The following is a 27,738-nucleotide window of genomic DNA, read 5'->3' on the forward strand; positions in this document are numbered from 1 at the left end:
AAGGAAATTAACGAATACGCATATTGGCCAAATTAGCGTGTGAGCGCCGAAGGCGCGAGATTTTGGGGTCTGGGGGTCACCCCATGGGAAAAATATTAAGATTTACATGTAAAATGGCTGAGATGTGTTTTACAATGTAATTTGATGATTTTGCGAGCGCCCGGAACGAAGCGCGAGATTTTGGTGTTTGGGGGGGTTCGGGGGTCTCCCTCGGGAAAATGTACAATGTATTACGATTTAGAATGCCTAAGGTGAGTTTTACGATGCATTTTAATGATTTTAAAGCGTTCTTACCATGGTATTTTTTTCGATTTAAAGTAACCTGCATTAAGAAATGATAATTGTGATAACTGTGTCGTCATATCATTATGCAACTCTGCTTGATCTGAACATACCGGCTTCACACCATCGGCACATTGTTGTGTAACTAAAATTAATAATGAATTAATTGTCTTGCTAAGATATATAAATAAAGTAATCATTTAAGAGTCATTTTTGAAATAGTACGTAGAATCTCTTGATGGACATTTTTAATCTAGTTCACGTGTATTGAATTTTTACTATTAAAGGTTTTGAATATTATGTGCTTGAACGTTTTAGGAAATGCGCCGCGCAGCGGAAAATTTTTTAGAATGAGGTGCGAAAAATGTGCAGGAGGACCCTTTTTTCTTTCAAATATGCATTTTCAGAACATTTCAGTCGGCGAAAATGGGGGGGGGGGGGGGGGGGGGCAAAAAAACATGTTTGCCCCCCCTCCGTCCTGGGGAAGGGGGGGCGGGGAGGGGCAGTTGCCTGCCCCCCAGCTTCCTACGCCCCTGAGATGAGCATTCCACTGATTTGTAGAAGTTATAAAATAGTCAAACTGTTGACGGATTAACGTTTTCATTAAATATCGGCATTGAAAATGTTTCCTATATTGTATAACAATAACTAGATGTTTTGTGTCACTAACACTGTACACATGTACTCTCTTTTCTATCTCAGCACCGGTTTGACCAGTATTTTAAAACGCGAGTCTCGATCTGCCAACACCTCATAAACTGACAGCAACGCTATTGATTAATAGTTATGTAACATGTTATAACATTACATTTTATAAAAATATGTAACGTATGACTCATACACTGGACTTTTACACAAAGTATCTAATTATTTGGTCGGTGATTAATTACATCACGTGATTTATTGTACAGCTTTAGACAACACTTTACCACAGTTTATAAATAAGTTGTTTCAGTTTTGACGGGATGTACTAAGCTAACTATACTTCCCATTAGACAGTATTAATCCTCACTTGTTGACATTAACCACGTTTGTGTTACTGGGTTATGTAGTGAGGTATTGTTTACGGATGAAATGCAATCATTTCCGTATTCCCTTAGCTTGGTCTCTGTTAGTGCGGTATTTTTACAGGAGACACCGGCGAGTTCGGATCACTAGACACCCGTGTGTGAAATCCATACTTTTCAGCGTTTGCACATCAGGTGAGTATTGACAATGAGAACATATGTTACTTGCTGGAGTGTTTCATAACCCGTGTAACAGGCACATCGCTGTCTGTGCATACATTCTGTACATACTATCATTCTCGGGGGGCCCACATTCACAGGGACCTGGCACAAAATAACCTTATTTTGCCAGGTAGCTAGGCACAAAATAACCTTATTTTGCCAGGTAGCTAGATATCATAATCTATATACACGTTGGCGTGTCTTGCCCCTTTGCTCGTGCCTACTGTGCGTCCTCGATGCTTCAGGGGTTACTATCACTGGCGTTATATCCACCCCTGGACCATCTCATACTCTGAAGGCACCAGAAAACAGGTAATTTGATCATTGGATGTACGTCAAAGAAATTGCATAACGGCCCATTTTGTTTGTAGGTGTGTTGCTTTGAAGTTGGACATCGTCTTTAATAAAAGTCTGCGCATGCCCGTGATTGGTCATGCTTTTTCTCCTGAACTTTTTACAATAAGATAGTCCAGGGGCGGATATATAGCGTCAGTGATATTAACCGTTGGAGTATTGAGGATGATAAATGTCATAAGACTATATTCAGATAAGAAGATGTCCGCAAAATGTAGGTACGCGTTCATCCTTCACAACTTTAAAACATACAATGCAGTAAGCTCAACATATATTTTACATATATTATCTGATCATACGCTCTGGTTTTTTCCCAGAAATTCATTTCGATCTAGTACTTTAATATATCGCTTTATCAGAAACAGCAACTAGACACAATGCATGTAACAGGACATCCGCATCTTAGATAATAAGTGGACATATTTTTGTGTCCTGTTTCCTGGGACCAATGTGTTTAATTCTACATATATACACATATAAAAAAAAATCTTTAATTGGGTTATTTGACGTGTCGCCGTCACACAGAGGCCTATCCCGAACTGCCCACCAACGTTATACATCAGTTTTAGATGTATATAACCAAAAGCATTTGGCTCTATAAAGACTTTTTTTCTTTATATATATGTAATACTGTGTCAGTATATATATAGAGAGAGAAATGACTTCAGATCCAAATGCTTACGGCGAAACATAGATCGCTCATTCAGCATTTTTAAAACTTGGAACTACAGCCGATACTTGTCAAATCAGGGTCTTTGGTCTCTGTTTGAGGCCAGAGATTGCATCATCAATACTTCAGTGATTACTATCACTGTCGTAATATCTTATTACATTAAATAGAGTAAAACTGAAAGTAGTTCAGGAGAAACTAACCAATTACTTGCAGGATATAACGACAGTTGTAGTAACCCCTGGAATATCGAGGATGCATGCATATGGGGGGTTTCCCTATTCTTATGTATGTAAACAGTTTCCGTGTCCCTTTGTATATAAACATTGAAACGTACAGTGATACAGTTTAACCACACCTTCGAGCTAATTAATGTGGCTTTTAAAATGATGACCGCTTGATGGACTGGTATAGGTATTTTGATTAGATCTACCAGTAGTATACTTTTACACGTAGATCAATATTTACATTAGAACATACTGTCTGTTAGGAAAGCTATTTAATCTGAAAACTGACGTCGTGGAACAAAGGTAGGAGTTACTATATAGGATTCCCGTGTAAGTAGTACTAGTCCATGTTGTGACTCGAGTTTCTTACATTTATCTCCGATTAAGTTGTGTTTGGTTTCAGGTCTGGTATTTTACACACATTGTGTCCTTTCTTATCAACTGTAGGGACATCCTCGATTTTATGGGGGTTACTATCACTGTTATATATATCCACATATAATATGCATGTAGTAACCCCTGGATAATCGTCATAATTCTATTGCAGAACTGCACATCTTTAATGAGATATTATTAAATTGTCACTTTTTATAGAAGTTATTAGTTAACATCCAAACTAACTTCAAACTTTCATATTCAATGACGTGAGTTTCTGGAGGAATAACCAAACTATTTAGAGGACATTATTTGAGAGATAAATCCTAATAATAGGCGGAGTCATGTAGACGATGAGACCAGTAACCAACTACAATGTAACAGTATCTGAGAGATAAATCCTAATAATAGGCGGAGTCATGTAGACGATGAGACCAGTAACCAACTACAATGTAACATTATCTGAGAGATAAATCCTAATAATAGGCGGAGTCATGTAGACGATGAAACCAGTAACCAACTACAATGTAACAGTATCTGAGAGATAAATCCTAATAATAGGCGGAGTCATGTAGACGATGAAACCAGTAACCAACTACAATGTAACATTATCTGAGAATTGTGGTTACACTTGTACATTTTTTCTTTCTCGTTTTTTTTTTTTCAGGATCAGAAGACAGAGATGGAATTGAACCCATTTCGCCCCATCGTGACCATTCTGATGGAATTATTCAAGATCATTCTGCTGTTGGTCTGGCACCCAATGCGGGGCGTCCTGGAGGTGTTTGTTCCTGCCCTCAAAAGGACAAAACGGCCATGAACAAAGAAATGTTCTCGATTTCAGCAGGGTACATTCACCTGACAACAAAGAAGCTTCAATTATGTATATGTACTGTTGTACTGTTTGACCACGGTACGTTTTTGTATCAAGCATTACGTCATTCTATAGTTAAATAATGGCCGTGACATTTGGAAACACCAAAGGAACGTCTTCCATTTTGAATTCGGGAACGAAACTCCTTATGGATTAACGTGAATGCAAATCCGTTTTAGGAAATATCAGTAATTTACAGTATTAAAGAATATTGAAGAGTATCCTTCAAATAATTCCAATGCTGCAGCGATTTCTTTTTGAGATGTACATACTATGCATAGAATTTTCTTTGTAAATAAGTGTCTGGTCGTTTTGCTTTGGTACAATAGTTTGTTTAAGTTCTTACATCAAAAGGATTTAGAAGTGAATCTTGTATAACATAATAAGTTTTATTTCATAAGATACTGATATAGACTTACAGCTATTCGTGTGTGTCCCAGGTCTAAACGTATATATACTGTCAGTGTCATGCGACAACTGGCCAGGCCTGTACATAATAGTCTGGGTTATAGGTATAAGTTTCTCGTTGTTGTGTAATGGTATGTGGTGTCTGAACATCTTATATGTAATGCTAATTATGAAACTGGTCAGTATTAATTGGTTCAGCGTGTTACTTATGTTATGCAGTAGCTATCCATGTATCAGATGTTTCAGGTGTTGGATATCATGGCCAAATACTGATCCCCATGCTCTCGTTGTTATGTATAAATAGAGCTGACCACTTATTGTAGAAGAGAGAGGGAGAAACATAGAGGAGCACACACCTTGTGTGTGGTCCCATTTTGGGCCACATATATCAACAATGACTCTATGTAACGTATGAAGTACTAAAGAATAAAATGTCGACAAAAACATCAGAGTCAATCATCATTTCAACGACAATTCTCAACGTTGTACGGACCCAACAAACGAAGACTACATATACCTGATGGCCACCTATACAACAGCTAAATAATACAACTTTACAAAACAAGATTCAAAAATCATTTTATTATATCTTGGCTGACTGTTGATACAATTTAAGAGACAAGACGATTTTGACATCGATGGTATCCTCTAAATTCTTGAGAACAACGGAACACGAGAAATACTATTTAACATGCATGTAACTCTGGCCATGCACCCGTAGCGACTAGCGGTGTTTGTTTTTGATGGACATATGTGAATTAATTACATGTATTTAACTTTAACAAAGTATTTCTGACCATGGGAAGTTTTTGGAGTTTAACTCGGTGAGGTTCATAACTTTCTGGATTGTACATTGTATTGAACATTTAACCTGAATTTTCCGTTCATTATTTTACAGCCCTTGAAAAATGCTGATATTGGGCCTATATCATGCTAGTAAAAAAAGGCTACCATGTTTGTTCAAATGAATGACTGACCTTCATTCATACACACAGGGCTTAAATAGGCTAAAATCATTAAATTACTTCTTGTGAATAACAAAGAAGTTTAGAGACCTGGCATCGGGCCTGAAGCAAGCTGGTATGAATGGCCTCAAATTTATCAGAAATTGAAGATTTCCTTGCATTACCTTAATTGTTTGCCACTACTCTATTCTTTGACAGTATTGTATTGTACCAGTAGTCAGGTGACCGTTAAGGCTCATGGGCCTCATGTTTTATTTTAACTATGCAAATATAATCTTTAGGTTCATACTCTATTTCTGGTCACGTGTTTATTTTTTCGATAAATTATTAAAATGTGAGTCATAACGTGTATACATGTTATACATACATTGTACACTGCATACGATAGGTGTGGGAAAATGAGTATCAACAACTGTATATCGTTTTATCTACTGGACTATGCACAGGGATATGAGAATTACATTGTATATATTAATTTACACGTTATCCTTGTGTTGGTTACACTATGTAGTTTACGAGTTCTTCAGGATATAGCCCACGAGGCATGGCTATGATCCAAGTCTATTGCAAGGGTCAATAGGCCATTTTAGACGTTTTGGGGGCTTAAGGTCAAAAGTCATCACATACTGTTTAACAGTATGATAGAATAGTGGAAATCTCGTCGTTGATAATATCGGCCCCACATATAGATTTAACGGCTACAATGATCACCCTTCTAATAGTTCTAATGGTTCTACACAGAAATTAACAATCGGGATAAATTAAGGATGGCTTTTCTATTACCATTTTTTTATTATATAAGTTCTACACCTTTCAATCGACGCGAGTTCGAATCACATGTGGGACAGTTGCCAGGTGCTGACCGCAGATTGGCGGTATTTCTCCGGGTACTCCGGCTTTCCTCCACCAACAAACCTGGCACGTCCTTACATAGCCCTGGCTGTTAATAGGATGTCAAACTAACAACACGAGAACATACCGCTGTCTCCCAAAACACATATTCGCCACATACAACCCATCAAATATTGCAGAGATCGGTCTTAAGTGACCTTACATTGAATGTAGCTGCTTCACTGTGAAACATAAATCTAAACAAATATGTTGGTGTTCCACAATATTGTGGGTTTGTTACCCTGTTTTGAATTATAATTCATTCCTGAGTTATTCACAAAAAGTTGTCGTACACAAACTTCAAGTATTGATTAGATAGCGAATTAAACTGTAACTCGCATTACAATACCTTTGGAAATAATCAATAATTAACTTGTAACATCCGTAAATTATACCCATTGTCTTAAGTGTAAAAATTTAGAAAACACAACTTGATATATTAGGCGGATATAATACAAAACAATTGTATCGATCAGTCATCCGATACTAATTATAGAACATCTGTTTCCCTTCAAACGATCACTCTAAACGCTGACGCTGTGTTTCGAATTGGATCACAGGCATTTGAGAATTAGTTGCAGTGTTTTGACTCTGTTCTAAATTGTCATTGAACTTTTTCAGATGTCACAGTTATAATACTCATCTAATTGCTCTAGTATGCATGTACGTACAATACTTTTGTAGAATTATTACCTTATTCTTCAGACTCTAGAATAGGTAAGGACATAAAATATCTCACATTGGCGGCAAACCAGGAGCAGAGTCGGGGAAATAAGAATAACTAACAGTCTAAACGTCAAACCAACAGTCAATGTCATATATTAAGGTAACGAATAGTACAGGCCAAACATGTAGACGATAAACCAACAGTTAAATTAAAACATTGAGACAAGAAACGATATAAAATATGGAGACTAGTAACAAAGGGAATCAACAGTCGATGTCAAATATGCAGACGAAATACAAGGGATACCAACAGTCAAGGTCAAACATGGAGACGAGAAACGACGGAAACCAACAGACAAGGCAAAACATAGAGACCAGAACCAATAGAAACCAACAGTCAACGTCAAATATGGAGACGAGAACCAATAGAAACCAACAGTCAAGGTCAAATATGGAGACGAGAAACAATGGAAATCAACAGTCAAGGTCAAATATGGAGACGAGAAACAATGGAAATCAACAGTCAACGTCAAATATGGAGACGAGAAACAACGGAAACCAACAGTCAAGGTCAAATATGGAGACGAGAAACAATGGAAATCAACAGTCAACGTCAAATATGGAGACTGTAATTAACGAAAACCGATAGGCAATGTCAAACATGCAAACAAAAAAACAAAAGGAAACCAACAATTAGAAAACAAAATTCCTTTCCTGGTAGATTTTTTTTTATTGGATTGTTTAACAAGTTGTGGAAACGTGGAAATAAAGGAAATCAAAACAATACACATGTAGAAATCACAACCTTCACTACAAGTAAAACATATTAACTTAGACCTGCAAATGCTAACACGTGCATTATAGCGTTTTTACAAATCAATACATGTACAACGTTTTTCTATACATGTGCTAAAACTATCAACTCACCCTTGAAAAACAAATCGACTAAGAGTTGGACATTTACAGAGGTAATTGATATCAACCCAATTTAACTATTTGAAAATATTGGGATTTGCTTACATCAAACTACTGCTTGGGATTATTATCATAAATCGTTTTTTTGTGATTGAACCCAGGTTCGACTTCTTTATCTTACATGCCGGTAGTGGTGTATGTCTCTGCATAATATACAGTGATGCTTATCATTTATGTTTTTTCAATTTTCAATATTGACACAAACAAACAACTCAAAAACATGCTGTTGAATAAGACATTACAACAAACAACTAATGAAACAGAGTGTCTGGAATCAATACTTTTTGATCTCAAGGAAATCACTTCATAAGTTATTGAAATATCACTATAAAAAACATATCAATGCATTTACCCAAACGTTTAATTTCTTGTATACACGATAAAAAAAGTTTTATACATCGCAATTTATCAGAATATAATATATACACAATCCATACAGTCATCAACAATTGTTTCTGTGTGGTCATTAGATACTAAGGTATTGCATATTGGACATACATACATCAATGTACTATGGTGTCTTTTCATGCATCATGACTTTTGCATGGGAACTACGCAGTAAACCTGTAAAGCTGCGTAAATCGCATGTATCACATTTTACTCTGAGACAAAAACGGTAACTATGGGTACACACCAAACTACACTGAAATTGAAAACATAATAAACCAATTTCTACTGATTGACAAATTATATTTCATTTTGTAGTTGACACTGCGGAAATGGTCAAATCCATTCTACATCCTCTATAATCTTAGGGTTACTATTGCAGTCGAAATATTGCTGAAGACTTCGTGTGCGACAACATATATAACATCAACAGATAGTTTAGCCCTTTGACGGATATACTGTACACCAGACAGAATAGAATAACGGCTGAAGGTTTCGTGTGCTATGAGATAAACCAGGGATGGACATTACGACATTGTAATGAGATATGAAGTTATTGCATAATAGAGTATTAATGGTATGTTAAAAACTTCTGAGTATTTAGCACTGATATGAGTTTCTTCTAGTATTTTGAAAAAGCTTGGATTTTGGCATTGAATGATCATAAAGTTATCTGAATCTTATTTAAAGTTATATGTGCCGTATTTTTCATACTCACGAATCAAGATGAGCTTTTAATATGTTATTCAGCACCAGAAATGACCAACTTTTTGAAAATTACAGTGCTTTCAATGCATAGGTTTTAATTTTACATGTACAAATAAGAGCTGAAAATAATTTTTGGCAGTACTGCCAAATATCATTTATTTACATTAATAGTGAAGTGAAATGAAACCATGAAGCCAAATTGTGGTCTACAATTTCATTACACATTTTTACAATGTTTTTAGTAATTGTAAAATGACTTCTGCAGGTATGTTTTCATTTAAACATATTAATGGCAGAAAAACAACAATTTTACAGTGCAAAATTTCTGTGTTATAACTAACGTTTATAAGTCATCTGTTCAAAGCCATTTGAATGATTTTTACAGCTTTATTCACCAAACCTTATGGTTATTAATAAATTAATGATGAAGAAAAGCATGTCAAAATTTTCGCCTAGTTACGGCACATATAACTTTAAGCATTGAACTATCCTCCTATGGCATCTATGGTCTATATAGATGCCAGAGTTTTATAGACAACTATTGCGCATTATGAAGATTGTCTGCAAAGCTCTGTCATCTATATAGACCATATATGCAATAGGAAGATAGTTTAATGCTTATATTTACATTATCAACTCATTTTAGGGTTTCTGCATTAACATGATTTAAGCTAGACCAGGAAAACCGTTTATCAACGACGGTTTCATCCACAAGATGGAACAGCCATTTTGACGGTGATCAGTTGACGTCACCACGTCAACATTAGTGACGTCATAATGGTCACATTTTGGGTGTCAGTTATACCGTCATATACTTCACTTTGCATTGGTTAGTTTATATAGTAGAAGTGACAAGTAAATGTAAATATACAGATATACATAAAACGCACAGCCAAAACACACAATAACTGATTGAAAGATAGATTGGAGGAGATCTGTCAGAACATAAAATGTTTCAAATTCAATGGTCTAATGATATAAGGAAATTAGGAGTCTGATTGTCAAATAAATGTATTCTGACAAGATATCAGAGGGACATTACATCTTGGATTCCAGAAGCTTCAGTAGCTGGCCATTCTTCGCCATTTCTTTCGTCTCTGTGCCCCCTCCTATGCACTTTCCATTGACGAAAACCCTTGGGACCTGTAATATTGATTGAAATAATTTACATAAATAACTTACTAGTTTGCCTGTAGTTTAAACGTAGTTACCAGTATCTCACAAGTCCAACATCACCAGAAATCTTGTTTAGGTGTATGGCAATATTTACTTTCATGGTTAAAAATGTACCGGAGCTTACATGAAATTTTACACTCAACTTTATTTGTATCTGTCATCTCATCTGATAAAATCTATTCTAAATTTCCAAGCATTCCTCAACGTCTATTCTGTAATACAGAGACCCGAAAGAATTCACAATCTGTAAAGTTTGTTCACAAATATGATGAAACATTCTTTGAGAGGCTTTTGCTATCATGGACAAAGGGACACAACTCCTACATATTACGTTCTACATTTTCACCTGTGCGCGTTCTTGTTTCTCACCTGCTGTATGGATCAATCTCTTTCAAATTTAAATTTTGTATATATCAACAATATCAAAAGTCCAGTATATACATAACTTGAATACTTACCGTTCTAGCTCCCGTCATCTTGTTCAGGATAGTCTGTGTCTCTGTCATATCTTTGCATTGATCGAGCTCAATCAATTTATATTTTATGTTTAAATCGCCAAGCGCCTTTTTTGCCATTATACAAAATGGGCATGTTGTTTTTGAATACATGACAACCGGGTTATCTTTGATTGTCTGTTCTATTTCTGCTTTGTTAGGCATATTGTAATGTCTCGAAGAGATCTACAGTATACTCTGGCGTGTTTATGTTGTTATCCGGAATTGGGATCGACAGACTATTAGTGACGTTGATTCATTTCCGGTTATGTCTAATTAATAACCGCGCAAAGTGCGGATACCCAAAAGTGCGGGTCGCCGGATATCAATATGAGATTTTACAGGGACATTGGACATGGGGTCTAAAAATTAATTAGTTTAAATATTTTTTTTAAATCACCACCTAGTGTTCATAGACCGTTTTACGTACATACAGGAAGTTGTACCACGGGCGTTTGGCTCTATACACAGGGACCTGGCACGATTTTTTAAACTAACAGTATACATATACATATTATAGTATCTATATAGATACTAATATGAATTTAATTAAGGCAAAGCCTCAGAAGAGCGCAGCTACATGTAAAAGATTATAATATCATAACTTTATATTGTCTATATTTTTCTACGAGATTAACAATAAAATATTTCACTGACATGCACATACTATCAATAGTTAGAAAGAATTAAAAATAATCCAAATGAAATAGTTCAATATACTTCAATCTTGTTTTTATCAGATGCAGAGAAAACTTGGCAACATGCCATGCTATCAAAAATACGCGCGAATCTGTGCCGTCATCTTTGGCGTCAGGTTTTGTGACGTCACAGCTGACGGTGCTGTGCGCTTGAAAACATACACAGTAGGCCCTATATATTGGACCGGTACAATTATTGCGTTGTTCTTGTATATGTGTAAATTTAGACTACTTACAGTAATTTTAAACCGTATACTGATAAAAAATTTAGTCTAGAACATAAATTTCAAATCTCGTCGTGCTGATAACGAGAATTAAAAGATGGCTGCCTACATGGAGGCGCGAGACTTTTCCCGCGGGACACAATTTCAAAGTCCAAGGGGTACTGGAATGTATTGGAATTTCTTTCATACCTACACGTGTAATACTGGCTGGTCTAGGGCAATACACTCATGTCGCCTGAGGCTGTATTGCATGGCTACCCATGCAATAAAGCCTCGTGACGTCACGGCGTCAACAAAATCTCTATTTCCCCGGTAAAATTTTAACATTTTTTTCACAAAATTGACTGGTTTTACTATAAAAGATGCAAGCAACGGAATTTGTGTTGAAAATATCACGTAATTTTTCATGTATGGAAATTGACTTCCAGTCGTGGATTTCTTCGAATTTATTTCAAAATGGCGGGATATTATAGTTGTAAAATTGCATTAAAACGTCGTGGTATGAAAGAAAAATACTCTTTCATAAGTGGATATGAAGGATAGGGATATTCTACCCTCGGGATCACAAAATGTTGCAAAACCCTCGGCAAGCCTCGGGTTTTACTACATTTTGTGACCCTCGGGTAGAATATCCCTATCCTTCATATCCACATATGAAAGAGTCTTATACTATATGCACACACACGTGTTATGGTTAGTAGAGCTTCGCTCTACGCGGCCTTCGGCCGCGCAGAGAGCTGCGCTCTTATAACATATTTATATGTATACTGTTGGTTAAAAATTTTCGTGCCAGGTCCCTGTGGCTCTATAGACATTTTCTCTCTAAGACTCTATCAATTGATGTTTATTCGTGTATATATAACTAATTCGTCTGTTCCTTTTTAAACCAGATAAAATTACTATTATCACTACTTGGCGCCTTCAAAAGTAAGATGCTACACATAGCCTACAAATTGTATTTTTCTCTATCAAAAACAGGAAATGACGAATTAGTACTTTTCTTCAGTTTCTAAAACGTCTTAATTTACACCAATACCATCACTGAAAGTTTGAGCTTCTCATTCAAATGTACTTCAAGATAAGGCACTATGTCCTAAGGAATGAAATAAAGATTACGCATGTAACAAAAACAAGATTAATTATTTTATATGCATTTCTGTGTTAATTAGACATATATATATACACGATTTTCCATCAGTTATTATTCAAATGAATGGGTACCGTTTATGCTCTGTACATGCACGGCAAATGACGCAGGGCTTTTCCGCGTTCCAAATTACATGCTTTATAAACATTGTTTTGCAATTGTTGTGATATGAATAGTGTCAATAACAACAAGATCCTATTCTCAGATGAGACAATCTTTTACTACATTTTGACAATAGTGGACACATAGAACTTTAATATAAGTACAGAAACACAATAAATCAGCATGACTTTTTAATTATTTAAAGTGGAGTTATTGCGAGTGCCCACGAACATTGTAGCACCATGCAACAAAATTATTTAATATGAAAAAAATTATCCTTCAAATCAGCTCTTTGTAAAGACAATAGTGCATTTACATGTGCATAATCGTATCTACTGAAATAAACAGCGTTTACAACAGGTATATGTAAAATCAACCTTTATTTTTAGCCATATGTAACTATCGTTTTACAACAGGTATACACTTATGTAAAATCAACCTTCAGTTTAGCTAATATGTAACTAGCGTTTACAACAGGTACATGTAAAATCAACAATTAGTTTTAGCTATATGTAACTATCAATGCCACTTACACAAAACTTAATTCTTGTGACTTGATACTTCCATACACATGATTTTGTTGGATATTTTCTAAATCTATTTCAAAAGTTGTTGGTGGACTGGTGATGTAGCACAAATGATTATAATGGATTCTTTTAAGCTGAAGAACTTCAGTTGCATATACAAATATTCATTAGCATTTTGATTTTGATTTCAAAATCATCATATTATAATGTTTCCAAATTTAAAGAATAAAATTACTTCATCGATAAGAATTTTTGTAATTCAATATCTCATGACAATCGACTAGAGTTTGTGGAATATAGCATCATAAAAGAACATTAAAATTACATGATTCAAATATTAAATTCATGCATTATCTAATACTGCATCTCTGAATAATTAAATAAATAACAAAAACTTTTATATGGAATCTCGATCTGACAGAAAAAAATTATTATGGACCACAAGACAGAACTTCGGAAAATAACGTAGGACTACAGAAAATAATTAGAAGTACAGAAAATAATTAGAAGTACAGAAAATAATTCATCATATAAATCTACATCAACATCTGAATGATTATTACATAAAATCATCACAATTTACCCTGGACAAATCTACATAAACATGTAGTTTCAATGACTATTGATTACATAAAATCACCTCAATTTAACCTCAAAAATGTCCATAAACGTAGTCTGAATGACTAGTCTAGTACATAACATCATCACAGTTTACCCTGGAATATATGAACACCAACTATTCAATATTGTAGAATACAAAATAACACTTGTATAGATATACATTAGCACTGTATGATGGTTAAATTCATGTTATTAATCATCTTTGTACAGTGTATGTGTTTACATGTAGCCATAATGTGTGGACATTGCATAAAGCAAATCAATAAAGGATACGTATAAAAACATAAATACATTGTAATTGCATAATTATTGATTGAATTTGCATAATGTTTCATTGTATAGTAAGCTCTAGCTGCAAGAACAGCTCTGGACAATGGTCGGAAGATTTATGATAGATTGTTGTCTTGAATGAGTGAAGACAGGTATAATTATCCATAGCTTTAGCTAGCATTCAACACTTCACTTTTATTTTAAGCATCAATTTCTTTTTTCTTTCAAAAGCTGTCTTTCGCATGTTTAAAGTTATATTGATACTGAAGAACCACAAAACACCTTAATCACCTTATGATATTGGTAGATGTATATATATATCAAAGTTGTGAGATAAAGAGAATATTAGTATCATAAACGTTGTCCTTGGATCCAGGCAAATGTACTAGTACTCTCAGAGTCCAGTCGAGTACTGCCATATAGTCATCCTTGGACGAGTAGTGTAAATTATGCCAAAAGCTTTTTCAGCTCGCCACTCTTAGCCATGTTTTTGGTTTCGGTGCCCCCTCCGATGCACTTCCCCTTGACGAAAACTCTCGGGACCTGTAAAGTTAAAGTGTTACACCTTAAACTTGGCTATTTGCTGGTCATTATCTGGTTAACATGCCATCATAGTCTGCATAACAGCAACGCACATGGAAATCATAATGTTTATATGACAATCAAAAAAACATGTGACACGGTATTACACGGTTTCTGTTTAATGGCAAATAATTAAGCAATGATCTGTGATAAAATTGCAATAATTTATATTAAAAAAAAGGGAAAACATGATAATAAAAATTGAAAATAGAGATAACATACACTTGTATGTTCTGAATATAATAGCAATACGTGTACACGTATTGCTGCCTTATAATGTGTATCAGAAAATATATACCTCAATGACCAACAAGAATTTTAAGCCTTTAAATATACATGTACATGTACACCACAGTGTCAGACCCCTGTACCAGACCATACCAAACTCTATTATTACTGTAATTACTTGAAATTCTTGGAAAACTTTAAGCATGTGTCATGGTGTTAAAACACAATAATGAGGCCGTCACAATGCCAGTTTGATATGACGAAATCCTACATGTCGGTTTTTGTACTCTACCAAAAATGTTGACCGTTTTGGATAATGGGAGATAACTCGTATTAAAACGTCCCCTATTTTCACCTGTTACACGTTCCATCTACTCACCTGTGTTCAACGTACATATTATTGTTACGAATAAAGGAAAGTTGAATGTTCTGGCCAATTCACCAGTCACGAGAACAGATATAAGTATGACACTGTTCACTATTTACGGAACTAACTACATATATATATATACATATTATATTGTATCCAAATCCCTGGTACTAATATATACATGTACATGTAAAGTCACATGTAAAACATAGATCACAGGTACCACACTCGAAATTTCATATTGTCGTTTTACCAATAACTAGTCCTATTTTCAGTATATTACATACCTATGAATCAACAATGTACTTACAGATCGAGCCCCTGTCATCTCTTTCAGGATATCTTGAGTTTGGTCCATATCGCTCAGATTTTCAATTTCAATCAGTTCGTACTTTATATCTAGGCTGTCAAGTGCTGATTTCGCCATCTTACAATACGGACAGTATGTTTTTGAATACATGACAACGTCATTGCTGCTAATAGTAGCATTTATCTCGTCCTTGGTAGGCATGTTGACTAATGAGAGAACCTTCTTTTGATCGAGTCAGTACGACAGTACGGAATTTATATAATACGAACACACTTTTAATGACGTATTTGTACTTCCGGCGATGACTAATATTTTGTACATTGCAAAGCCGGTTCCCAGAATTACGGCTTCAGATATACGTAAACATCAATTGATAAATGCAGTTTTCATGATGTCATTTTTTTCCATGTGTTGATTTCAACTTTTTTACCGCACTCTGTGTTGTTCTGAAAGGGACAATTCAGTAAGGCTAATTCGTTACATAACCACGAAGCAAAATATGACATAAATGTATTGTTCCACATTCCTTATGAAACATAATACATGAAATAGTGACAAATTCCACAACATTATTAATTATTTTGATTAATACTATTGAAATTCCAAATCGTTGATCAATACGATTAAGCAGGTACAACATGTACACAGTACCCTTACCCGAGTCAAACAAATAAACGTTAAACAAATGCAATACATAAACACTGAGGAGTTAATGAAAATATTTTTTAGACAAGAACATGCATCTAATAATGTTAACACAACGCATGCACTGTAACAGCGTTTTGAGTAGTTCTAGACAAAAAATTCTTTACTACACAGGCAAGGGTAAGGGTTCGGCATACAAGGCTATGTGTAATGGCGATGAACATTTCACATGCATTTGATTACAGTGGGCTTTTCTGACATATCACAGTTAAACCAACTAATCTAATTTCCATTAGAACTGGTTTGTTTCCGAAATATGTGCAAGTTTTAATGTGTTCTTAGACCGAATTGTCCCTTTAAAACGTTTTACCATACAGTGATTTTCTACTATCTCATGATCTAACCATTTTTTTTCTATATTTAGCATCAACGTTAGCAAATATTTTTCTGATTTTTTAAGGGCGTCAAGAAAAAAACATTTTTTTTTATTTACGGCGTGCTTTGTTCATGTAAAGTCAGATCTATATTGTTAAAAAAAAAAAAAAAAAAAAAAGAGAAAAATATATGCAACAATTATTTTGAGGTAATACCTTATTTTTAATAGACTAAAATGACAGGTGCGTTCAGAATGACAGGCAATCAATCCTGACGATTTTTCTTCTGCAAATGGCGGAAAATTTGCTGTTGGCTCTGATGACAAGAATGTTATGATAATATAAGGCACCATTACTTTGGCACGAATTAATGATGTTAGTTTTAACCTGATAGTAAATATTACATTTGGGATAATGATTGACAAACTGACAGGCGATTACCGATTACCGAGATTTTTCTCATTTTTTCTGAACGTTGTATTTAATATCGGATTTATAGGTACACGTATCTTAATAATCTTAACCACATAACAATTCGGTTTAATAACATTTTCATCGATTTATAATATACAAATATCGACTTGTTTTCAGGCGGATACGGAGATTTATCAAATCGAGGAAGTGATATCACCCAAGGCCGAAGGAAGTATAAAAAATAGCTAGGTATGATGAAATAAATTTCACGATCTACTTCTAGCAAAATAACAAATGATTTTCACATATGATGTTTTAATAAAAAAATTGCCGTTTTGAATAAATAATGAAGATATTTAAATAATTTATGGTGGTGATTGATTCTTTAAACAATGAAATAACATAATATATCAATATTGTGATCTACCTTGTGTTTTGTCGTCGGGTCAAAAGCGCTTAGTTGACTTCGATCGGAGTTCTTTAGTGTCAGGTTATGCTAAGATTGCTGGAATGATTGAGATTATGCAACATTTTAAGGTGAAATACTTCTTTTCTTTTATTTTAAGATACACTCCCCGAAGTTTGACTAACGAAGTAAAGATAAACGTCAATCGATGTAGTACAGTTTCATGAAAATATTCTGATTGTTGTCAAAAACATAATGGGACATCAAACAGCATGGAGCATACACTTTCTTCCATATAATAGAACCAGAATTGTCATTACCCATATATTTTTTTTCTTTCAGAAAAAATATAAGTAAAACATTCGTTTGATAAAACTTATCATCAAAAGACATTTATTCCAGGCATGCCGTCGCTGTCAACACCATGATCTGTGAAAATTGTTAAAATCGCTAAGAATTTTGATTTTATAATTTTGACAAAACAGCAGCTAGTCGGCATTTAGAATATCGTTTAATTCCGTTCTCGCGGTCCGCCCTCATTTTAGGGATGGAAACTTATTGTTAAGAATACTTAATTTAATATGGAATCAAAAATATTCAACAGCGAGATAATACTAGATGGTCACATCAGACCAATATAATTAGTAGAAATCGTATTTAGAAAATTTTGTCGACGATATTAAATTTATGGAAGATCAATGTCTATCTAAATATTAAATTCATATTGATATGCAAAAGAATTAAAAGAACATCGTTTTTATTTGTTCATATAAAAATTACAGGTATACTCTCCCTCTCTCTGTTTTTTCGGTGTCTTTTAATATCTTGACCAGTAAGTATTAGGAAAAGTTTCTGACATTCTACACTATGAATTTAGAAAACTCGCCAGTTACTCAAATGTTTATATGTAAAGTAATATTACTTTCCAATTTAAAAGTTTATGAATGTAAAAGTGTCTGTTATTATTATTTGGAAGGATTGCTATACAAAACACAAACAATAAATTCTTTCACATTTAATACTTTTTAATAATGGAAATTCAGTCTTGTAAACATGTAAAACAATTCAAACACAAACAAAGAAAAAAGATATAATTACTGATTAGGAAGGAATCATTGTATCTTCTAAATAATATTACAACATTTTTTTTCAGTGGAAAGCATTTTGTCCATCGAAGAGAAGACTAGATCCTTTGTTATAAGTCTTTATGCCTGTACAAGCGTTTGTAGTTCGCCAGACTTAGCTATAGATAAAAGTGTGTCATCCGCCGCCCCACCGATGCACTCCCCTTTGATAAAGACTCTGGGAACCTGTACAACCAGATAGACACATACAGTACAATGGGAAAGGCAATACCTCGTGTTTTATATATATTTTCCAATTTTAGATTGGACGTTATACATTTACACCTGCCGTTATATATTTTCACCTGTTAATTATGATCTAGGCGGTCACGTAATGTGATAATATTACATATGTAGTTAGGTCTGAATATATAAAAATGTCTCCCCACCCTTTGTCAGATACTACATGATATGTTTTGAAAATGATACTTCAACAAAATTAGAACTATCTAAGAAAATGATTTAAAGTACTCCATATTTTCATACTTATAGATCTAGCTCCTGTCAAATCCTTTAGGATATTTTGCATGGCTGCCATATCGTCAGGCTAAAAATTCTCATCTAATTCGATCCCCTCGTATTTGATATTCAGCTAGTTGAGTTCAGCTTTCTCTCTCTTACAATGCTGACAAATTTTTTTGGAATACATCACAACTGTATTTCCCTTTATGGTCTTCTCAATTTTTTTTCTTCATAACCATATAGACGGAACGGAACTGTACAATAAGGTGATGATCCCTGTGTTTGTACAATAAGATGATGATCCCTGTGTTTATACAATAAGGTGATGATCCCTGTGTTTGTACAATAAGATGATGATCCCTGTGTTTGTACAATAAGGTGATGATCCCTGTCTTTGTACAATAAGGTGATGATCCCTGTATTTGTACAATAAGGTGATGATCCCTGTGTTTGTACAATAAGGTGAGATCCTGTGTTTGTGTACAATAAATGTGATGATCCCTGTGTTTGTACAATAAGGTGATGATCCCTGTGTTTGTACAATAAGGTGATGATCCCTGTGTTTGTACAATAAGGTGAGATGATCCCTTGTGTTTGTACAATAAGGTGATGATCCCTGTGTTTGTACAATAAGGTGATGATCCCTGTGTTTGTACAATAAGGTGATGATCCTGTGTTTGTACAATAAGGTGATGATCCCTGTGTTTGTACAATAAGGTGATGATCCCTGTGTTTGTACAATAAGGTGATGATCCCTGTGTTTGTACAATAAGGTGAGATCCCTGTGTTTGTACAATAAGGTGATGATCCTGTGTTTGTACAATAAGGTGAGATCCCCTGTGTTTGTACAATAAGGTGATGATCCTGTGTTTGTACAATATGTGGATCCCTGTGTTTGTACAATAAGGTGAAGATCCCTGTGTTTGTACAATAAGGTGATGATCCCTGTGTACATATATGATCCCTGTTTGTACAATAAGTATGATCCTGTGTTTGTACAATAAGGGAGATCCCTGTGTTTGTACAATAAGGTGATGATCCCTGTGTTTGTACAATAAGGTGATGATCCCTGTGTTTGTACAATAAGGCGATGATCCCTGTGTTTGTACAATAAGGTGATGATCCCTGTGTTTGTACAATAAGGTGATGATCCCTGTGTTTGTACAATAAGGTGATGATCCCTGTGTGTTTGTACAATAAGGTGATGATCCCTGTGTTTGTACAATAAGGTGAGGACCCTGTGTTTGTACAATAATGTTATGATCCCTGTGTTTGTACAATAAGGCGATGATCCCTGTGTTTGTACAATAAGGTGATGATCCCTGTGGTTTGTACAATAAGGTGATGATCCCTGTGTTTGTACAATAAGTGATGATCCCTGTGTTTGTACAATAAGGTGATGATCCCTGTGTTTGTACAATAAGGTGATGATCCCTGTGTGTTTGTACAATACCCTGTTTTTGTACAATAAGGTGAGGATCCCTGTGTTTGTTTGATCCTGTGTTTGTACAATAAGGTGATGATCCCTGTGTTTGTACAATAAGGTGAGATCCTGTGTTTGTACAATAATGATGATCCATGTGTTTGTACAATAAGGTGATGGATCCCCTGTGTTTGTACAATAAGGTGATGATCCTGTGTTTGTACAATAAGGTGATGATCCCTGTGTTTTGTACAATAAGGTGATGATCCCAATAGGCGAGGACCCTGTGTTTGTACAATAAGGTGATGATCCCTGTGTTTGTACAATAAGGTCGAGGATCCCTGTGTTTTGTACAATAAAGTGATGATCCCTGTGTTTGTACAATAAGGTGATGATCCCTGTGTTTGTACAATAAGGTGATGAATCCCTGTGTTTGTACAATAAGGTGATGATCCCTGTGTGTTTGTACAATAAGGTGATGATCCCATGTGTTTGTACAATAAGATGATGATGATCCCTGTGTTTGTACAATAAGGGAATAATCCCCTGTGTTGTACAATAAGGTGATGATCCCTGTGTTTGTACAATAAGGTGATGATCCATGTGTTTTGTACAATAAGGCGAGGATCCCTGTGTTTGTACAATAAGGTGATGATCCTGTGTTTGTACAATAAGGTGATGATCCCTGTGTTTGTACAATAAGTGAGTGATGTACAATAAGATGATGATCCCATGTGTTTGTACAATAAGGTGATGATCCCTGTGTTTGTACAATAAGGCGAGGATCCCTGTGTTTGTACAATAAGGTGATGTGATCCATGTGTGTTTGTACAATAAGGCGAGGATCCCTGTGTTTGTACAATAAGGTGAGAATCCCTGTGTTTTGTACAATAAGATGATGATCCCTGTGTTTGTACAATAAGGTGATGATCCCTGTGTTTGTACAATAAGGTGATGATCCCTGTGCTTGAACAATAAGGTGTTGATCCCTGTGTTTGTACAATAAGGCGAGGATCCCTGTGTTTGTACAATAAGTCAAGGATCCCTGTGGTTGTACAATAAGTCGAGGATCCCTGTGTTTGTACAATAAGTCGAGGATCCCTGTGGTTGTACAATAAGTCGAGATGATCCCTGTGTTTTGTACAATAAGGTGATGGATCCCTGTGTTTGTAACAATAAGGTGTTGATCCCTTGTGTTTGTACAATAAGGCGAGGATCCATGTGTTTGTACAATACAATCGAGGATCCCTGTGTTTGTACAATAAGTCGAGGATCCCTGTGTTTGTACAATAAGGTGAGAATCCCTGTGTTTGTACAATAAGATGATGATCCCTGTGTTTGTACAATAAGGTCGAGGATCCTGTGGGTGTACAACAACGTCGAGGATCCCTGTGTTTGTACAATAAGTCGAGGATCCCTGTGTTTGTACAAAAAGGTGAGTATCCCGTGTTTGTACAATAAGGTGATGATCCTGTGTTTGTACAACAAGGTGATGATCCCTAGTGTTTGTTCAATAAGATTGATGTGATCCCTGTGTTTGTACAAATAAGGTGATAATCACTGTGTTTTTACAATAAGTCGAGGATCCCTGTGTTTATACAATAAGGCGAGGATCCCTGTTTTTGTAAATTAACGTGAGAATCCCTGTGTTTGTACAATTAGGCGAGGATCCCTGTGTTTGTACAAATAAGATGACGATCCTGTGTTTGTACAATAAATCGAGGATCCCTGTGTTTGTACAAAAAGGTGATGATCCCTGTGTTTGTACAATAAAGGTGAGGATCCCTGTGTTTGTACAATAAGGTGCATGATCCCTGTGTTTGTACAATAAGATGATGATCCTGTTGTTTGTAACAATGAGGTGATGATCCCTGTGTTTGTACAATAAGTGATGATCCCTATGTTTGTACAATAAGGTGAAGATCCTTAAGTTTTGTGATGATCCCTGTGTATGTACAATACGGTGATGTTCCCTGTGTTTGTACAATAAGGTGATGATCCCTGTTTGTTTGTAACAATAAGGTGATGATCCCTGTGTTTGTACAATAAGATGATGATCCCTGTGGTTGTACAATAAGTCGAGGATCCCTGTGTTTGTACAATAAGATGATGATCCCTATGGTTGTACAATAAGTCGAGGATCCCTGTGTTTGTACAATAAGTCGAGGATCCCTGTGTTTGTACAATTTAGTCGAGGATCCCTGTGTTTTTGTACAATTAAGTCGAGGATCCCTGTGTTTGTACAATAAGTCGATGATCCCTGTGTTTTGTAACAATAAGTCGAGGATCCCTGTGTTTGTACAATAAGTCGAGGATCCCTGTGTTTGTACAATAAGGTGAGAATCCCTGTTGTTTGTACAATAAGATGATGATCCCTGTGGTTGTACAATAAGTCGCAGGATCCCTGTGGTTGTACAATAAGTCGAGGATCCCTGTGGTTGTACAATAAAGTCGAGGATCCCTGTGTTTGTACAATAAGTCGAGGATCCCTGTGGTTGTACAATAAGTCGAGGATCCTTGTGTTTGTAACAATAAGTCGAGGATCCCTGTGTTTGTACAATAAAGTACGATGATCCCTGTGGTTGTACAATAAGATGTTGATCCATGTGTTTGTACAATAAGGTGTTGATCCATGTGTTTGTACAATAAGGTGAGGATCCCTGTGTTTGTACAATAAGAAGATGATCCCTGTGTTTGTACAATAAGATGATGACCCCTTGGTTGTACAATAAGTCGAGGATCCCTGTGGTTGTACAATAATAGATATTGATCTCTGTGTTGTGTACAATAAGGTTAAGTGATGATCCCTGTGTTTGTACAGTCGAGGTTGAGGATCCCTGTGTTTTTTGTACAATAAGGCGAGGAACCCTGGGTTTTGTACAATAAGGTTATGATCCCTGTGTTTGTACAATAGGTGATGATCCCTGTATTGTACCCATACGGTTGATGATCCCTGTGTTTGTACAATAAGGTGATGATCCATGTGTAATCCCTGTTTTGAACAATAAGATGCGATAGATCCCTGTGTGTTGTTGTACAATAATGGCGAGGACCCCTGTGTTTGTACAATAGGTGATGATCCCTGTGGTTGTACAATAATATGATGATCCCTATGTTTGATACAGTAAGGTGAGGATCCCTGTGTTTGTACAATAAGGTGATGATCCCTGTGTTTGTACAATAAGGTGAGCAATCCCTGTTTTTGTACAATAAGGTGATTGATCCCTGTGTTTTGTACAATAAGATGATGATCCATGTGTTTGTACAATAAGGCGAGGATCCCATGTGTTTGTACAATAAGGTGATGATCCCTGTGTTTGTACAATAAGGTGATAATCCCCTAGTGTTTGTACAATAAGGTGAGAATCCCCTGTGTTTGTACAATAAGGTGATGATCCATGTGTTTGTACAATAAGGCGAGGATCCCTGTGTTTGTTCAATAAGATGATGATTCCTGTGTTTGTACAATAAGGTGATTGATCCCTGTGTTTGTACAATTAAGGTCGATGATCCATGTGTTTGTACAATAAGTCGAGGATCCCTGTGTTTGTACAATAAGGCGATGATCCCATGTGTTATGTTTGCTACAATTTGGTGAGGATCCCTGTGTTTGTACAATAGGTGATGATCCCTGTGTTTTGTACAAATTGAAGGCGAGATCCCTGTGTTTTGTACAATAAGGCGAGGGATCCCTGTGTTTGTACAATAAGTGATGATCAATTGTGTTTGTACAATAAGTCGGAGGATCCCTGGTGTTTGTACAATAAGTGTGAGAATCCTGTGTTTGTACATAAGATGATGGATCTCCTGTGTTTGTACAATAAGGTCGATGATCCCTGTGTTTGTACAATAAGGTGATGATCCCTGTGCTTGAACATATAAGGTGTTGATCCCTGTGTTTGTATCTCAAGGAAATCACTTCATAAATTATTGAAATATCACTATAAAAAACATATCAATGCATTTACCCAAACGTTTAATTTCTTGTATACACGATAAAAAAAGTTTTATACATCGCAATTTATCAGAATATAATATATACACAATCCATACAGTTATCAACAATTGTTTCTGTGTGGTCATTAGATACTAAGGTATTGCATATTGGACATACATATATCAATGTACTATGGTGTCTTTTCATGCATCATGACTTTTGCATGGGAACTACGCAGTAAACCTGTAAAGCTGCGTAAATCGCATGTATCACATTTTACGCTGAGACAAAGACGGTAACTATGGTTACACACCAAACTACACTGAAATTGAAAACATAATAAACCAATTTCTACTGATTGACAAATTATATTTCATTTTGTAGTTAACACTGCGGAAATGGTCAAATCCATACTACATCCTCTATAATCTTAGGGTTACTATTGCAGTCGAAATATTGCTGAAGACTTCGTGTGCGACAACATATATAACATCAACAGATAGTTTAGCCCTTTGACGGATATACTGTACACCAGACAGAATAGAATAACGGCTGAAGGTTTCGTGTGCTATGAGATAAACCAGGGATGGACATTACGACATTGTAATGAGATATGAAGTTATTGCATAATAGAGTATTAATGGTATGTTAAAAACTTCTGAGTATTTAGCACTGATATGAGTTTCTTCTAGTATTTTGAAAAAGCTTGGATTTTGGCATTGAATGATCATAAAGTTATCTGAATCTTATTTAAAGTTATATGTGCCGTATTTTTCATACTCACGAATCAAGATGAGCTTTTAATATGTTATTCAGCACCAGAAATGACCAACTTTTTGAAAATTACAGTGCTTTCAATGCATAGGTTTTAATTTTACATGTACAAATAAGAGCTGAAAATAATTTTTGGCAGTACTGCCAAATATCATTTATTTACATTAATAGTGAAGTGAAATGAAACCATGAAGCCAAATTGTGGTCTACAATTTCATTACACATTTTTACAATGTTTTTAGTAATTGTAAAGTGACTTCTGCAGGTATGTTTTCATTTAAACATATTAATGGCAGAAAAACAACAATTTTACAATGCAAAATTTCTGTGTTATAACTAACGTTTATAAGTCATCTGTTCAAAGCCATTTGAATGATTTTTACAGCTTTATTCACCAAACCTTATGGTTTTTAATAAATTAATGATGAAGAAATAGCATGTCAAAATTTTCGCCTAGTTACGGCACATATAACTTTAAGCATTGAACTATCCTCCTATGGCATCTATGGTCTATATAGATGCCAGAGTTTTATAGACAACTATTGCGCATTATGAAGATTGTCTGCAAAGCTCTGTCATCTATATAGACCATATATGCAATAGGAAGATAGTTTAATGCTTATATTTACATTATCAACTCATTTTAGGGTTTCTGCATTAACATGATTTAAGCTAGACCAGGAAAACCGTTTATCAACGACGGTTTCATCCACAAGATGGAACAGCCATTTTGACGGTGATCAGTCGACGTCACCACGTCAACATTAGTGACGTCATAACGATCACATTTTGGGTGTCAGTTATACCGTCATATACTTCACTTTGCATTGGTTAGTTTATATAGTAGAAGTGACAAGTAAATGTAAATATACAGGTATACATAAAACGCACAGCCAAAACACACAATAACTGATTGAAAGATAGATTGGAGGAGATCTGTCAGAACATAAAATGTTTCAAATTCAATGGTCTAATGATATAAGGAAATTAGGAGTCTGATTGTCAAATAAATGTATTCTGACAAGATATCAGAGGGACATTACATCTTGGATTCCAGAAGCTTCAGTAGCTGGCCATTCTTCGCCATTTCTTTCGTCTCTGTGCCCCCTCCTATGCACTTTCCATTGACGAAAACCCTTGGGACCTGTAATATTGATTGAAATAATTTACATAAATAACTTACTAGTTTGCCTGTAGTTTAAACGTAGTTACCAGTATCTCACAAGTCCAACATCACCAGAAATCTAGTTTAGGTGTATGGCAATATTTACTTTCATGGTTAAAAATGTACCGGAGCTTACATGAAATTTTACACTCAACTTTATTTGTATCTGTCATCTCATCTGATAAAATCTATTCTAAATTTCCAAGCATTCCTCATCGTCTGTTCTGTAATACAGAGACCCGAAAGAATTCACAATCTGTAAAGTTTGTTCACAAATATGATGAAACATTCTTTGAGAGGCTTTTGCTATCATGGACAAAGGGACACAACTCCTACATATTACGTTCTACATTTTCACCTGTACGCGTTCTTGTTTCTCACCTGCTGTATGGATCAATCTCTTTCAAATTTAAATTTTGTATATATCAACAATATCAAAAGTCCAGTATATACATAACTTGAATACTTACCGTTCTAGCTCCCGTCATCTTGTTCAGGATAGTCTGTGTCTCCGTCATATCTTTGCATTGATCGAGCTCAATCAATTTATATTTTATGTTTAAATCGCCAAGCGCCTTTTTTGCCATTATACAAAATGGGCAAGTGGTTTTTGAATACATGACAACCGGGTTATCTTTGATTGTCTGTTCTATTTCTGCTTTGTTAGGCATATTGTAATGTCTCGAAGAGATCTACAGTATACTCTGGTGTGTTTATGTTGTTATCCGGAATTGGGATCGACAGACTATTAGTGACGTTGATTCATTTCCGGTTATGTCTAATTAATAACCGCGCAAAGTGCGGATACCCAAATGTGCGGGTCGCCGGGTATCAATATGAAATTTTACAGGGACATTGAACATGGGATCTAAAAATTAATTAGTTTAAATATTTTTAAATCACCACTTAGTGTTCATAGACCGTTTTACGTACATACAGGAAGTTGTACCACGGGCGTTTGGCTCTATACACAGGGACCTGGCACGATTTATCTTTTAAACTACAACATTATACATATACATATTAAAGGTATCATATAGAGATACTAATATGAATTTATTTAAGGCAAAGCCTCAGAAGAGCGCAGCTACATGTAAAAGATTATAATATCATAACTTTATATTGTCTATATTTTTCTACGAGATTAACAATAAAATATTTCACTGACATGCACATACTATCAATAGTTAGAAAGAATTAAAAATAATCCAAATGAAATAGTTCAATATACTTCAATCTTGTTTTTATCAGATG

At 35.3% G+C, this 27,738-nt stretch overlaps 1 protein-coding gene and 2 long non-coding RNA genes across 3 annotated transcripts; 1 reads left to right on the plus strand and 2 right to left on the minus strand.

The window, feature by feature from the left end:
• Positions 1-1,043: 1,043 nt before the first annotated feature.
• Positions 1,044-5,677, plus strand: LOC138333518 (uncharacterized). Its single transcript, XR_011209988.1, has 2 exons — positions 1,044-1,484; positions 3,805-5,677. It is a non-coding gene; the product is annotated as an uncharacterized lncRNA (long non-coding RNA).
• Positions 5,678-7,634: 1,957 nt separating this feature from the next.
• Positions 7,635-15,994, minus strand: LOC138332634 (glutaredoxin-2, mitochondrial-like). Its single transcript, XM_069280636.1, has 4 exons — positions 15,761-15,994; positions 14,721-14,813; positions 10,646-10,867; positions 7,635-10,154 (listed from the first exon to the last, which is right to left on the minus strand). The coding sequence occupies exons 1-4, from the start codon at positions 15,959-15,961 to the stop codon at positions 10,050-10,052; spliced, it is 621 nt and encodes a 206-aa protein (XP_069136737.1). The 5' UTR covers positions 15,962-15,994; the 3' UTR covers positions 7,635-10,049.
• Positions 12,734-14,720, minus strand: LOC138333519 (uncharacterized). Its single transcript, XR_011209989.1, has 2 exons — positions 13,292-14,720; positions 12,734-13,229 (listed from the first exon to the last, which is right to left on the minus strand). It is a non-coding gene; the product is annotated as an uncharacterized lncRNA (long non-coding RNA).
• Positions 15,995-27,738: the final 11,744 nt, after the last annotated feature.

Source organism: Argopecten irradians, chromosome 10, assembly GCF_041381155.1.
Source record: "Argopecten irradians isolate NY chromosome 10, Ai_NY, whole genome shotgun sequence".
Taxonomy (NCBI): domain Eukaryota; kingdom Metazoa; phylum Mollusca; class Bivalvia; order Pectinida; family Pectinidae; genus Argopecten; species Argopecten irradians.